Source organism: Saimiri boliviensis, chromosome 4 (assembly GCF_048565385.1).
Source record: "Saimiri boliviensis isolate mSaiBol1 chromosome 4, mSaiBol1.pri, whole genome shotgun sequence".
In the NCBI taxonomy this organism is placed as follows: domain Eukaryota; kingdom Metazoa; phylum Chordata; class Mammalia; order Primates; family Cebidae; genus Saimiri; species Saimiri boliviensis.
The window spans coordinates 96,480,493-96,494,545 of record NC_133452.1 but is presented as its reverse complement, the minus strand read 5'-3'; the positions used below and the strand labels follow the sequence as shown (position 1 = coordinate 96,494,545).

The 14,053-nt window shown below is 39.1% G+C and overlaps 1 protein-coding gene across 15 annotated transcripts in view; it reads left to right on the top strand.

Moving 5' to 3' along the window:
- The window catches only part of PKHD1 (PKHD1 ciliary IPT domain containing fibrocystin/polyductin), a 553,193-nt gene that overhangs the window by 185,860 nt on the left and 353,280 nt on the right, over positions 1-14,053 (top strand). For all 15 annotated transcript variants that reach the window (XR_012517272.1, XR_012517273.1, XM_074397885.1 and 12 more), the window contains 3 exons: positions 3,871-3,996; positions 6,360-6,416; positions 6,665-6,795. Coding sequence is in view for 13 of the 15 variants with exons in the window: in XM_074397885.1 (XP_074253986.1) it covers positions 3,871-3,996; positions 6,360-6,416; positions 6,665-6,795 (314 nt within the window). In the remaining 2 variants the exon portion in view is untranslated. The remainder of the gene's footprint in view (positions 1-3,870; positions 3,997-6,359; positions 6,417-6,664; positions 6,796-14,053) is intronic.

Here is a 14,053-nt window from a genome sequence, read left to right as displayed (position 1 = left end):
TCCCAGAGATTCTGGTATGTTGTGTCTTCATTCTCATTGCTTTTGAAGGGCATCTTTATTTCTGCCTTCATTTAATTATTTATCCATTTGTCATTCAGGAGCAGGTGTTTAGTTTCCATGTAGTTGTGTGGTCTTGAGTGAGTTTCTTAATCCTGAGTTCTAATTTTATTGCACTGTGGTCTGACAGACTATTTGTTATGGTTTTCATTCTTTTGCATTTACTGAGGAGTGCTTTACTTCCAATTATGTAGTCAATTTTAGAATAAGTGTGATACAGTGCTGAGAAGAATGTATATTCTGTGGTTTTGGGGTGGAGAGTTCTGCAGATGCCTATTAGGTCCACTTGGTCCAGATCTGAGTTTAAGTCCTAAATATCCTTGTTAATTTTCTGTCTGGTTGATCTGCCTAGTATTGACAGTGGGATGTTAAAGTCTCCCACTATTATTGTGTAGGAGCCTAAGTCTCTTTGTAGGTCATTAAGAACTTGCTTTATGTGTCTGGGTGCTCCTGTATTGGATGCATATATATTTAGGATAGTTAGCTCTTCTTGTTGCATTAACCCCTTTACCATTATGAAATGGCCTTCTTTGTCTCTTTTGATCTTTGTTAGTTTAAAGTCTGTTTTTATCTGAGACTAGGATTGCAACCCCTGCTTGTTTTTGCTCCCCATCTGCTTAGTAAATCTTCCTCCATCCCTTTATTTTGAGCCTATGTGTATCCTTGCATGTGAGATGGGTCTCCTGAATACAGCACACCAATGGATGTTGACTTTTTATCCAATTTGCCAGTCTGTGTCTTTTGATTGGGACATTTAGCCCATTTACATTTAAGGTTAATGTTGTTATGAGTGAATCTGATCCTGCCATTTTGATGCTAGCTGTTTGTTTTTTCTTTTAGTTGATGCAGTTTCATCATAGTGTTGATGGTCTTTACAGGTTGATATGTTTTTGAAGTGGCTTGTACTGATTGTTCCCTTAGATATTTAGTGCTTCCTTCAGGAGCTCTTGTAAGGCAGGCCTAGTAATGATGAAATCTCTCAGCAGTTGCTTGTCTGTAAAGGATTTTATTTCTCCTTCACTTATGAAGCTTAGTTTGGCTGGATATGAAATTCTGGGTTGAAAATTATTATTATTTTTAGAATGTTGAATATTGGCCCCCACTCTCTTCTGGTTTGTAGGATTTCTGCCAGGAGATCGCTGTGAGTGTGATGGGCTTCCCTTTGTATGTAACCTGACTTTTCTCTCTGTCTGCCCTTAGCATTTTTTCCTTCATTTCAACCCTGGTGAATCAGATGATTATGTGCCTCGGGGTTGCTTTTCTTGAGGAATACCTTTGTGCTGTTCTCTGTATTTCCTGTATTTGAATGTTGGCCTGCCTTGCTAGGTTGGGGAAGGTCTCCTGGATAATATCCTGAAGAGTGTTCTCCAGTTTGGTTTTGTTCTCCCCGTCACTTTCAGGCACACCGATCAAACATAGATTGGGTCTTTTCACATAATCCTGTATGTCTCGGAGGCTTTGTTCATTTCTTTTCACTCTTTTTTTCTTGCCTTCTCATTTTATTTCATTGAGCTAATCTTCAGTCTCTGATATCCTTTCTTCTGCTTGATCAAATTGGCTATTGAAACTTGTAAATGCATCACGAAGTTCTCAGGCTGTGTTTTTCAACTCCATCATGTCGTTTATGTTCTTCTCCACTCTGATTATTCTTGTTAGCATTTCATCTAACCTATTTTCAAGGTTCTTACTTTCCTTGAATGGGTTAGAACATGCTCCTTTAGCTTGCAGGAGTTATTTGTTATTACCCACCTTGTGAAGCCTGCTTGTGTCAATTCATCACAGTCATTCTCCATTGAGTTTTGTTCCCATTCTGGTGAGGGTTTGTGATCCATTGGAGAAGAGGCATTTTGGCTTTTGGCAATTTTAGCCTTTTTGTGCTGGTTCTTCCCATCTTCGTCGATTTATCTACCTTTGTTCTTTGAAGTTGGTGAGTTTTGGGTTGGGTTTTGGAGTGGATGTCCTTTTTGTTGATGTTGAAGTTGTTTCTTTCTGTTTGTTAGTTTTTCTTCTAACAGTCAGGCCCCTCTGCTGCAGGTTTACTGGAGTTTGCTGGAGGTCCACTCCAGACTATGCTTGCCTGAGAATAACCTGCAGGGGCTGCAGAACAGCAAAGATTGCTGCCTGTTCCTTCCTTTGATAGCTTTGTCCCAAAACAGTATCTGCCAGATGTCAGCCAGACCTCTCCTGTATGACCTGTCTCCCAGTTAGGATACACGAGGGGTCAGGGAGCCACTGGAGGAGGCAGCCTGTCCCTTAATGGAGCTCAAGCACTGTGCCAGGGGATCCATTGCTTCCTTCAGGACTGCTGGGCAGGGATGTTAAAGTGTGCTGAAGCAGAACCCACAACTACCCCTTTTCCCAGGAGCTCTGTTTCAGGAAGGTGGGGACTTTGTAAGTCCCTGACAGGCTGCTGTCTTTTTTTTCTGAGATGACCTGCCCAGCAAGAAGGAAATCTACTTGACAGTCTGCCTGCAGAGGTCTCTCTGAGCTGCTGTGCTGGGCTCTGCCCAGCTGCTGTGTAAACTTCCAGGAGCTTTGTTTATGCAGGCAATGTTGAAACCACCTAATGGAGCCTCAGCAGTGGCAGGCACCCATCCTCCCACCAAGCTTGAACATCCCAGGTAGAGCTCAGGCTGCTGTGCTGGCTGTGAGAGTTTCAAGCCAGTGGAATTTAGCTTGGCGTTGTAGGCACTAGAGGGAGTCTCCTGGTCTGTGAGTTGTATAGACCATTCAAAAAGCACAGTATCTGAGCCGGAGTGCTGGAAAAGTCCCTAATGGCTTCCTTTGGCTGGGAGAGTGAGTTCTCCAGCCCTTTGTGCCTCTTGGGTGAGGCAGTGCCCCATCCTGCTTTGGCTTGTGAACTATTTCCTCTGTCTAACTAGTGCCAATGAGATGAACCTGATACCTCAGTTGAAAACGTGGAGATGAGTGGTCTTCTGGTGCACTCTCACTGGGACCTGCAGACTGGAGCTGTTCCTATTCAGCCATCTTGGCAGAAGTTGAATTTTTACTATTTTAATTTCAATTTCCTCCATCAGAATGCAAATATACAAATGCAGAGCTTACTTAGTTTTGTTCATCTTCATATTTCCAGCACAATGCAATGCACAATTCCTGAAACATATAGTTGATACTCAGTAATTATATATTCATTTACTCATCTAGGCCTCATAACCAGATTTGGGGACCATAGAATATACCTATGGAGCCTGTATAATGATTTTCCTAATTGTCAATTTTTTTTAAAGCATAATAGAGGATAGCCTCTTTTTTAGTTTTATAAACCTACCAAGTTTAAATGTGAGAGTCATGATCCTCAGGCCAACCTTTGGCCTTGCTTTCAGTTAGGAATAAGAGTCTCTGGCTATCTTGGGCCAAGAATATTATTGCCTGATAAATTATAAATATAAATTCACAGCTTCAGTTTTCAAAGATCAGGGTTGGCCTATAAGCATTGCTCTTCACATTATCCGTAACTTCTCATCAGCCGTATTGTGATGAGAACTGATACCAAAGATGGTGGCCAGTTGGAAATCTTGACAGCTATAAGTTCTTTTATTGTTTAGACATATTTTGTCTTTCTCAGTCTGTTTTTTTCTAACCCTTGATTGTTGAATTTTACCCTTTTTATTGGTGACGGACATTGGCTTGAGTTACCCATTATCTTGATTTGATTGCTGCTTCTAACTTCCTATCTCCTGAGTTTCATTATATATGGGAGGATGTCTTTAGCTATAGTGTAGTTTGCCTTAAATATGGTCAACAGAATCTCAGGAGCCATTTCTAATTTTTAGTTTACTCTTTCCTATTCAGAGTCTTTCGTGCAGGGCTGCACAGTGTGGAACTCCTTCAGCAGAGGGCTCAGCATGTGTAGGACCTTGGGCCTGAAGGTGGACAGTAATGTATTCTACAATATTTTAGGTCATGCACTGTTGGTTGGTAAGTAAAACAAGTTTGTTTAATTTCTGCATTCTTGAACAGGACACAGTTTTTCACAATGAATTCTCAAATTTCTAATTCCCAATTTATAAAAATATTGGACTTATGATTGTTAGAAAAGAAATACCTAATAGAGATAATGGGGCATTCAATGTAGCAAACCACCATCATGGCACGTGTACACCTATGTAACAAACTTGCACAATCTGCACATGTACCCCAGAACTTAAAGTATAATAAATAAGTTTAAAAAAAACCAACAAACAAAAAACAAAACAAAAGAAGTTAAAAAAAATAAAGAAATGGGCCATAGTAAAATATTCTAAATTTAAATTTAGTCCTCACTGATTGGCTTACTAAACTTCACCTATGGATACTGATCTTTTGAAGGTTAACTTTGGTTAATCAGTATAAAATGGGAAGTTTTAAAGTTTACTACCAGTAATTTTCACAATAATTCTAAGTCACATACATATGTCTTTGTATATTCTTACAGATTGTCAAACTTGGATGTGGGCCAAGGATTTAAAAATCTGGAATTCTCTTCTTAATAGAATTCAAGCTCCTGCTCCTATTGCTAGCTGAAGAAACCCATATTTCAGAATCTTCAACTCATCACTTGTATCTACTTCTGTTTCCTAACGTTCATTCCCCTTGCAGAACTCAAAATTATTCTTAAAAATCTCAAATTGCATCATATTACTTCTCTCTTTTGAGTTTCTTACTGCTTTAAAAATAGAATTTCAAACTCTTAACCAGACTTAAGAGCTCCCTTCAGTGATTTTTTGTCTCTGTTAACCTCTGTAAAAAACCAACAGAGTTTGTTCTTTTTCTCTTCCTCTGTACTCTAGTGACACTAAAATATTTTATTTTAGTTCCTTCCAAAGAGCACACTTTTTCCTTTCTTGGGGTCTTTGCACAAGCTCTCTGGCTCTGTTCATGCCACTTACTCTCCTCCTGCAAGATCCCCTCTTCCAGACAAGTTCCTGTTTAAGCTCTTTAAGCACCAATCATTACTTCTTGATTTAAAATGATATATCACATTTCTGGTCATCTGATTAATGTCTTTTTACCACTGAATTTCTTGAGGACGTTGTCTCCTGAACACTTAGCATATTAACTAGTGCATTGTAGATCTATTATTTGAAAGAAATGAATTAATTAAGGAACAAGAGGTCTCTAGTTTTATCAGAATAAAAAAGTAAATCAGAGGTTTTCATTGAAAGTGGGAATGTAACTGTATTTGTTAAATACTGTTTGATATTTAATTCTATAATGTCATCAGTGGGAAAATAATGTTTCATTTAAGAACAATCTGTTGAGATAACAGCTATAAAAGTTCTGTAAAAGTATGTGAGATGGAAACTGTCTAGTGAGAAAATATGAATCAGATACATTTGCTTTAAAACACACTCTAGCTCTAAAAGACAAAAAGCTAAGGGCAACTGAGGCGATCGGGTGCAGAAAAATCTTTTGCTTAGAAAAGGACAGCCATAGGGAAGTCAGCTAACAGATGTAGGATTGACTTTGTTTTTTTCTGTTTGTCCATGCAAGGGAAGAGGTGAAACATCAAGGAGAAATTGAGAGAGATATCCTAACAGTATTACCTTAGCAGAAAACAATTATGTGAAATAGATATTAACTACACAAGGAAGAAACTCTGTAGGAGGAATTTAGCCTTTAGTGCTTGAATGTTTTGAATTATAAGCTTTTGACAGCTATTCTATTACAAGTGAGGGAATTAAAATTTTTGTTTATTAATGTGCAGTAGGTAAAGCACTCAGTCTCATGCATAACAAGTGTGCCATCCCAGACCCAGGAAATGACATAAGAAAGCCTCTTAAAGACTTTGTAATGAAGAGTTCTTTGGGCTGCTCTTTATTGACAGCACTTAAGTGACTGATTTCTCTGTGTAGTATGAACTATGCTTTCTCTTCTATTCCAACCTCAGTGGTTTGGGTGTGAAGGTCCTAGGCATTATCCATCCTGTTCCTCCAGGACATTTCATACCTTCCAAAGGAAGATGGGGGAATGCAGATAACAGGTGGCCAGTTCTAACAGCTAGGAATGGGGTTGGTGTTGACACAGGATATGCGGAACTTAACAGTGGAGACAGTCCCACTTAGACTCCTCTTAAGAAGTAAAACAAATCTGTTTTTCTGTTCTTTTTATTTAAAATGAATTTCTGATTCCTGATACTCTAGAACTGAAGAGTTCATAAGATCTGTATCTCTTTCCCTGGTTTACAGATAAAAACATAAAAACAAAACAATACACACCCAAAGAAAAAGTAATGTTGCAGTATCTCTTGTTTTCCAGAGTGGCATAAAATATGCTCAAATAACAGAGTCTTTTGTTCTCAGGGACATGCATGGAGATGAGATATATCTCTTGGGAGGCAATTCGTGGAAGGAAAGATGGTAAATATATAAACTAATTTTAAATCTATTACAGTGTATTTAAAATTGTTGTATATTTTATAGACACGCCTGATGGCAAACTGTTAGGTCTCTTAAGTTTATTGAGCATTCTAAGTATTTTATAAATATATATACATATATATGAAATGCATTATGTGAACTCTGATGTGTATTAGTAGAATCAAGAGTGCTGAGTTGTGTGAATTTTAATTATGTTTGTGAATCCCCTGGGTTTGTTTAAACATTAGACTGGTCAGGACATGGAAATATAATAAGAAACAACATAATCATCCGGGTTTCTGGTGCTGAGGGACTCTCCAATCCTGAAATGTTGACACCATCTGGCATCTATATCCGCAGTCCCACCAATGTTATAGAGGTAAGATCTTCAGCTCCACCAGGAAGGCCAGAACCAGGAGGGCATAAAGTTCATTCTAAATCAGGGGTGTCCTGTCTTTTGGTTTCCCTGGGCCACATTGGAAGAAGAGTTGTCTTAGACCACACATAAAATGCACTTATGATAACACTAATGATAGCTGATGAGCTAAAAAAAATTGCAAAAAAATTTTCCTAATGTGATAAGAAAATTGATGAATTTGTATTGGGCCACATTCAAAGCCATCTTGGGCTGCATGTGACCTGTGAGCTGCGGGTTGAACAAACTTGCTCCAAAAGTTCGTTAAGGTGGTAGCATTAGTGGTGGTGTGGTATGAAACGTTTACTTGCTGCACATTAGTATCAAGAAATTAATTTATAATTTTGCATTAAACAAGTGCTTTAGGATAAATGTGAGTATTCCTCTCAGGATTCCTGGAAACACTTTTTTGAAGCAATATGTAATGGAACAAACAAAGTAGATATTGATCATTTCCTGGTCATTTAGATAATGCAAACTAAAATATCTCCCTGAACTATCCACTGTGGGTGCTGATTTTTGTCTCTCTTGATTCTAATCCCCATTTCTTATTAAACCGTCACTAATTTACTATGTTAATGTGGCCATATTTTGTCCTTTAAGAGTGTTCAAAACTGAGTCTTGAGGTGTATAAGGTCACGTCAGATTTTAGGAGGAGGAAGTACACTTCAATGACCTTGATTTTTAAAATCCCATTATTTAGTATAACTTAACATTGGTTTCTCTTGGTAAATTTCTGTCTAAAGATTTAAGAAATTAGTTTTTCTGGGGACAGTTTAGCTGTTGACCTGTGAGTGAAGAAGTGCCTCAGTGTAGTGGCAGGCCATTTCGTTTCTCCTCTTCTAATTATTTTATCCCATGGATCGTCTATGAAAGGAGTTAAGGGCCTCACTCTTCCAGGAAACTCCTCTGAGCATCCACTATGTCATGACAATTATGCCGAGTTTCTGAGGAACTCAGAGGATGAGCTTTTTTCTCACTGGTCATCTGTTTTTAATTATCTTCAACTGAATAACCTCTAGTAAAAGTAGTGGTTATCTCTTCAACCTTCCTTGGATTCTTAATGATGTTTCTTCTAAGCGCAGCACTTGCACACCATTTTAGGTGCCTAATGGGAGTGGCTAATATGCCAGGAAGCAAAGGAAGCACAACTGCACGTGTTGTAGGAACCCAGACCCCAGACCTAGGACAGCTGGAGCTGCATTTAACTTGTTGGCCACTATCGGCCAAAAATCCTAATCTAATTAGGATTTTTCTTTGTTTTTTTTTTTTTTTTTTTTTTTTTTAAACTTTTAGTTTTAAAATAATTTCAGACTTACAAGAAGCTACATAAATAAAAGAATTCCTATGTACTCTTTCTATGCCTGCAAGCTTTTGGGCTTAAGAAACCATGCTTTTCTGTACTTTTCTGGGCAGCGTGTTGTTGACTACATCAAATGCCTAGAGGAAAGTAAACCATCAGGGTCGCCCAGCTCACCCTGCTTTGCGAAGCTGGAATGTCCTTGTCTCACTGGGTAGTATGTGGTCTGCTGGACAGGTGTGCTCGCCACTGGCTGACAGGAAGAAGGGCTGAGCTGGCTGCAGGTGCAGAGAACCAGAGGGTAATCTGAAAAGCTGTGGGTTGCGTGAGCCTTTGCAAAATGGCCTGTAGAACAATACCCAGTCAGCAATAGAAAAACTGACTCCACAACTAGCTACTTGCTCTCCCTCCAATGTTTTCCATTTCCCTTCATTTACCTTCTTACTTTGGTGTCCACTGAACAAAATTAGAAAGAAATACAATGCGTATGTTTTGAGAATGGGGAGTTTTAGGTTAAACCAGAAAAGTAGATTCATTAGGTATATTCCTGACATATTCATCCTTGGTGACCTTAAAGTTCAAATTCTCTTTTCATTAGATTTTAGACACTAGCACAATGTCTAAAACATGATAGTTGCTCAAAAATGTATTTAATATAATGAATGAATGAATGAATGTAGGTATAAATCTATAACCAAATGATATGGGGGAAGAAAATAGTAAAGTAAAGAATAAGTTCCAAAGTTCTAAAATCATTTCGATGGCTGAAAAATAAGTTTAGTCAGTGGAAGCATTTAGATTCTACTGGGCTGTCAGCATTAAATCTTGCAAAGCCTAGTCCAGTTTTTCAGTTGTGCTATTGGCTTTCTGTTATTCAGTGTTTTTTTGTATTCTATTGTCTGGGATGTCCCATTACTTAAAGATACAGGTGACAACTGGACATATGTGAAAAAAAACCTGTGTTCCCTAAGCTGATCTCAAATTCTTGGTCTAAAGTGATCTCCCGACTTTAGCTTCCCAAAGTATTGGGATTACAGGTGTAAGCCATCAGACATGGCCAAATTAGTGTTTATTGTGTCCTGTATGGATGATATACAGAGTACTTTGAAGAACATATTTTAGAAATATACCTTTATTCCAAAGGGATAATAAGGAGGCTTTCACAATAAGAAGGTGTGTGTGTATGTGTGTGCATGTATTTGGATGTATGTGTACAATATGTGAAACATAAAGAGATCTGAGAGAAAACTGTGATTAATTAGGATTTTTCTTTGTTATTTTTAACTTTTAATTTTAAAATAATTTCAGACTTACGAGAAGATGCATCAATAAATGACAGTTCCTATGTGCCCTTCATCTAGCTTCTTCCAATGATAACATAACCATAACCATAGTCATGGACCTGAATTAAGGCCAGGACATTGACATTGATATGAGAGTATTAATTAAACAAATGCATTTATTTAGACTTGAAGAAGATGGTCTAATCTTCATGTTTGGGTAACCAACTCTGAAAGCCTAAACTTTCTCTCCCCACATACCTGAGTCTGACCTTGAAATCTCTGACCAGGCAGGTAGGTAGGCATGAAATATGATTCTTAAGTCTGTGCAATGGTTTGTGGTTTTATATTATTCCCAAATTGCCCTATCACAGAGCTGAGACCAAACTCTGAGTCACAATGTAAGGAATTCACCTGGGCTTGCAGTCAGTCACCTTTTTAGTTCGCTTACCTTCAACCCGGCATGGTGCAAATAAATTTCAAGTGTGATATTCCTTTTTAGTTTTTATAGCCACAGGTGATATGCTTGTTTTCCTGCCCAGCCTGCAGAGCTGAGGTGAGTCCAGGGCAGGTTCACTGAGAAGCAAACCTGAGCTTTGTACCTTCTTGCCAGTGAGGACTCATGAGTGGTATGCACTTGAGTCTTTAGGGGCCTTGTAGCATTCCCCGGTATGCTTTTAAATAGGCCTTTGCCATGCTTTCCAAAAGCAAGTTGGTGGTGGTTCTTTCAAGCATCACCTGTAGCTTCCTAGAGCACTCCATGCCCAGGCTGTCTTCCCCCAGGAACTCCAGCACTGGAGTCGGACTCCTTTGATAAGAGCTCATTATCTGTCAAGAGGCCGCATCTTTCCAGAAGATATAACCTATGTGAACTTGTTTACATTCCCTCTGGCTGGGAAGTCTTTGCTCTCAGACAACTAGGGACTGTTCACTTCCAGAGCTCAGAGTCTCCCATGTTTATGCGGGTGTTGGAAATTTCCTATGACCAGACCCCTGTTTAGGATAGTCCGTGGAAAAACTCTGAAGAAGAGCCCTTTGGAGACATGCATTTAATTTAAGGAGAATTTGTTCTGGTTTGTGAATCAATTTTGTAAGGAATTCTGCGTTTAAAGGCCCAACCTCAGTTCTCAAGCTTTCCTTACTCAATAGGTAATGCATATTTAAGAGCTGCCTGAAGGGTTAACTCACTTTTTTTTTTTTTTTTCTAGTGACAATAGATGTACACCTCAAGGAGCTGGCTTACTTGGGCAGTTAATTTCTCTCTGGAATTTCTCTTGCTTGAATGTCCATAATACATTGACTTCTGCAAAGAATTGATTTCCACACAAAATTCCCTGCTTGCCTTAAACCCTTCCCCGCAAGCTGCCAGCTGCCTGCATAAATATGTGGTTTTTTCTCATGAATCATTTTTAGCATACACAATTGGAACTGAGAGTAAGAAGGGCCAGGAAGCAATGTGATCTGACTGCTCAAGTGCTTTTTTTGTAAGAAAAGTGAGCCTTATCAGCTAACAGAGGAACAAAGTTGCATTCTCCTGCCCACCTTTAAATGTGCTTGGAAAATGTTCATATGTGATCACTCAGATGTGCCATACATGCTAATGGTACTAGGGCAGATAATTCAACAAACCGATTTATTCATGAAAAACACATGCTTTTTGAGCATCTGTGCTGGTAAAGGTGATGAATAAGGATGCAGTCCTTAGAATATATATTTTGAAATGTAAGAACCTTTTCTTTCCTCTTAAGATCTTGGTAATGAAATCCCATTTCCTTGGTAATGAAACAGAGCTGTGTGGACAAGTGAGATGATCACTTTTAGCCTCCAGTCCACATTTCTCACTGTATACTTGCACACAAGCTGGGTGTTTAAGAAGCCCCCTTCTCTGGCTCTCAGTTCTTATATACCTCTGATCTTTCCCAAGGCTCATGGGTATAGAGAGACACACCTAGGGAAGGTGGAGTTTCACTTCACTGGGGAAGGTTTGTGTTTTGTAATTATGACTAAGAACAACAGCTGTAGTATTTCTCTGTGTATCTATAAGGGCTGAAGAGATATATTGGGCACTTGTATTTGCCAGCTAATAGACAGTGATTCTTCTTGAGGCCAAGAAGCATGAGTACATACTCCGTTTTCCAACAGAAGAGAAAAATTGAGATAACTGATTTAATGCTAATAAATGTTTTCTTCTGGGAATGCCTTATGCCATATCCGATTGTTTATATGATATGAATAGTTTCCTAGTAAAGACTATCAAAGGATTCTAAATGTAATTATGTTTTTGTATTTAGGTTTGTCTTTTCGTCAAAATTTGGAGATGAGATATTGGAAAATGGGCGTGGGTCATTTTGCTAATATGTGACTCCAGTGCAGACTTACAGACCAAGGTTTCTCAATGATGATGATATTGACATTTTGGACTGGGTAATTCCTTGTTGTCAGGGCTATTCTCTGTATAACAGCAGCCCTGGTGTCTATGCACTGAATAGCAGTAGCCCTCTTCTCTCTTCTCCATCCTCCAAGTTGTTACAATAAAAAAATGTGTCCAGACATTGTTAAATGTTCCCTAGGGAACAAAGTCATCACTGATTGACAACCACCGCTCTAGACTAGGCCACTGTAAGACCATTGAAGTCTTAGAAATGGCCCTCATTGTTTGAAGTCATGTTAGCCTCTTCAATAGTGATTCATCTTAATATTCAATGATATCCAAAAGTCACTTTTGATGAGTACCATGTGGTAGGTAGGACACATCATTAGAATTCTAAGTGCTTTTAGGAAATTGAAGAATTGCTTAGACTCCAAAATAGTGAAGGCAGGAGAGAGTGGGCCAATTAGTTCACAAAGGAACAAAACATCCTGTAACTAAATGAAAAATGAGGAAGGAATGGCTGTCTATTTACAAATACCCAGGGTAAGAGAACCTTTGGGACCCACAGTGCATAGAAGCCAGAACTAAGTAAACGGCCTGGGGTGATTGTGTCAGCATGTGCTGGCCTCCCTGACCGGGTCCTGGCTGCTGCCTGCTGGTCAGGCTTCCAGTGTCAGGTTGAACTCTGACTTACACTGACTTAAACTGCCCCCAAAACTGAAGGCCTCCAGGGGTTGAGGCATTCGTTCTTTCTCTTACACAAGGCAGGGATTTGAGCATTATTGGGTTAAGAGCAATCTGTTTCAGTTTTCTCCCCCATATTGTCTTTGCTTGGCTGAATGTGTGTGTGTGTGTGTGTGTGTGTGTGTGTTCCTTGTGGAACGTGTGGACATGTGGTACATTCAGGAAAGGAATAGGGTCTTTAAGTTCTCTTCCTGTCGGGGGTGTCACTATAACATGACTGCCAGTGAATTAGCCAGATTCAGGGAGTTACCTTTAATAATATCTAAAGTTGTCCTTTCATTTGGAAATTAAGATCAATAGAAATATTAGTTTAGAATGACTGAAGCCAGGAGATGAAATGAGTTTACTCAGTCTAAGGATAAAGTAACAGAGAACAGCTATAAGCAAAAAGGTATGGAGTCCTCACTCTCGATCCATCCTTACTGAGAATGTAGTAAAACTCCCTGAGCCGTGTGAAAGGCCAGTGCAAGATCCTATCCTTGGATAGGTCAGAACTTCCTCATTAAATTCCCTTGTCTGCATGCAGTCCATATCCCTACCGTCTGCATTGACAATAGATGATAATCGCAGATAATCTCAGTCTTTTCATCTGTCATTGCTCAAAATTCCTGTGTCAGAAGCCGGTCCTCATCAACATGTCTGAGCCTTGATAACACTGGATCTCCATAATGCTGAAATTTCAGAAATCCTGCCTCCTTAAATGTACTCTTCAAAATGTCATGTCTTCTTCCTGACTACTCTTGGGAAATGTCCCACACCCCTACCCATGTATCTTTCTGTGCACGCTAAGCTGTGCATGCTTTCTTCTCCATGTGGTGAGAATGAGAAGGATTTTATGTTCTCTGGATTTGGGGTGTGGAAAGAGCAACTCCTTAATTAAATCTGACCTACAAAATGCTCTCCAGGTTTGGAGAAAGCAAACACTACCCCCAGTGTCTTATATTTTGATATATAGCAATATAAAATGCTACTTCTGGTGCCTTCAGGATTAATTCACTTTTTTTTTTTTATATTTTGGTGACAATAGATGCACACCTTTAGGAGCTGGTGTAGTTGGATAGTTAATTTATCTCTGGAATTTCCCTTGCTTGAATGTCCATGATACATTGTCTTCTGCAAAGGATGTTGTTCAATATACTGTCTCTACTATTGGGGAGGCCACAGCAAATGCCTCTTCTGCCCATGACCTGGTGACAAGACTCTGCTTTGTACTCCCTTGTTTACGTTTCTTCACTTGCACCCTCTTATTGGGCATCCTGCCTTTGGTTCCTACCTTCATTTCTCTACTCTAGTCTCTAACTTTTGCAGCCTTGGACTTGGGTGGAGCTGACTCTGACAACTATTTGCTCTGTGACTTTGGGAAAGTTACTCAACATCTCTGAGTGTCAGTTTCTCTGCTATGAAATTGTAATAATAATACAAAACTCATAAAACTATTGTAAAAATAAATGAGATTCTAGAATCCAGTGCCTGGACTGTAGTGCCTTCTCTATAGATTTTTCACTATGACTGTTATTATTCTGCTCT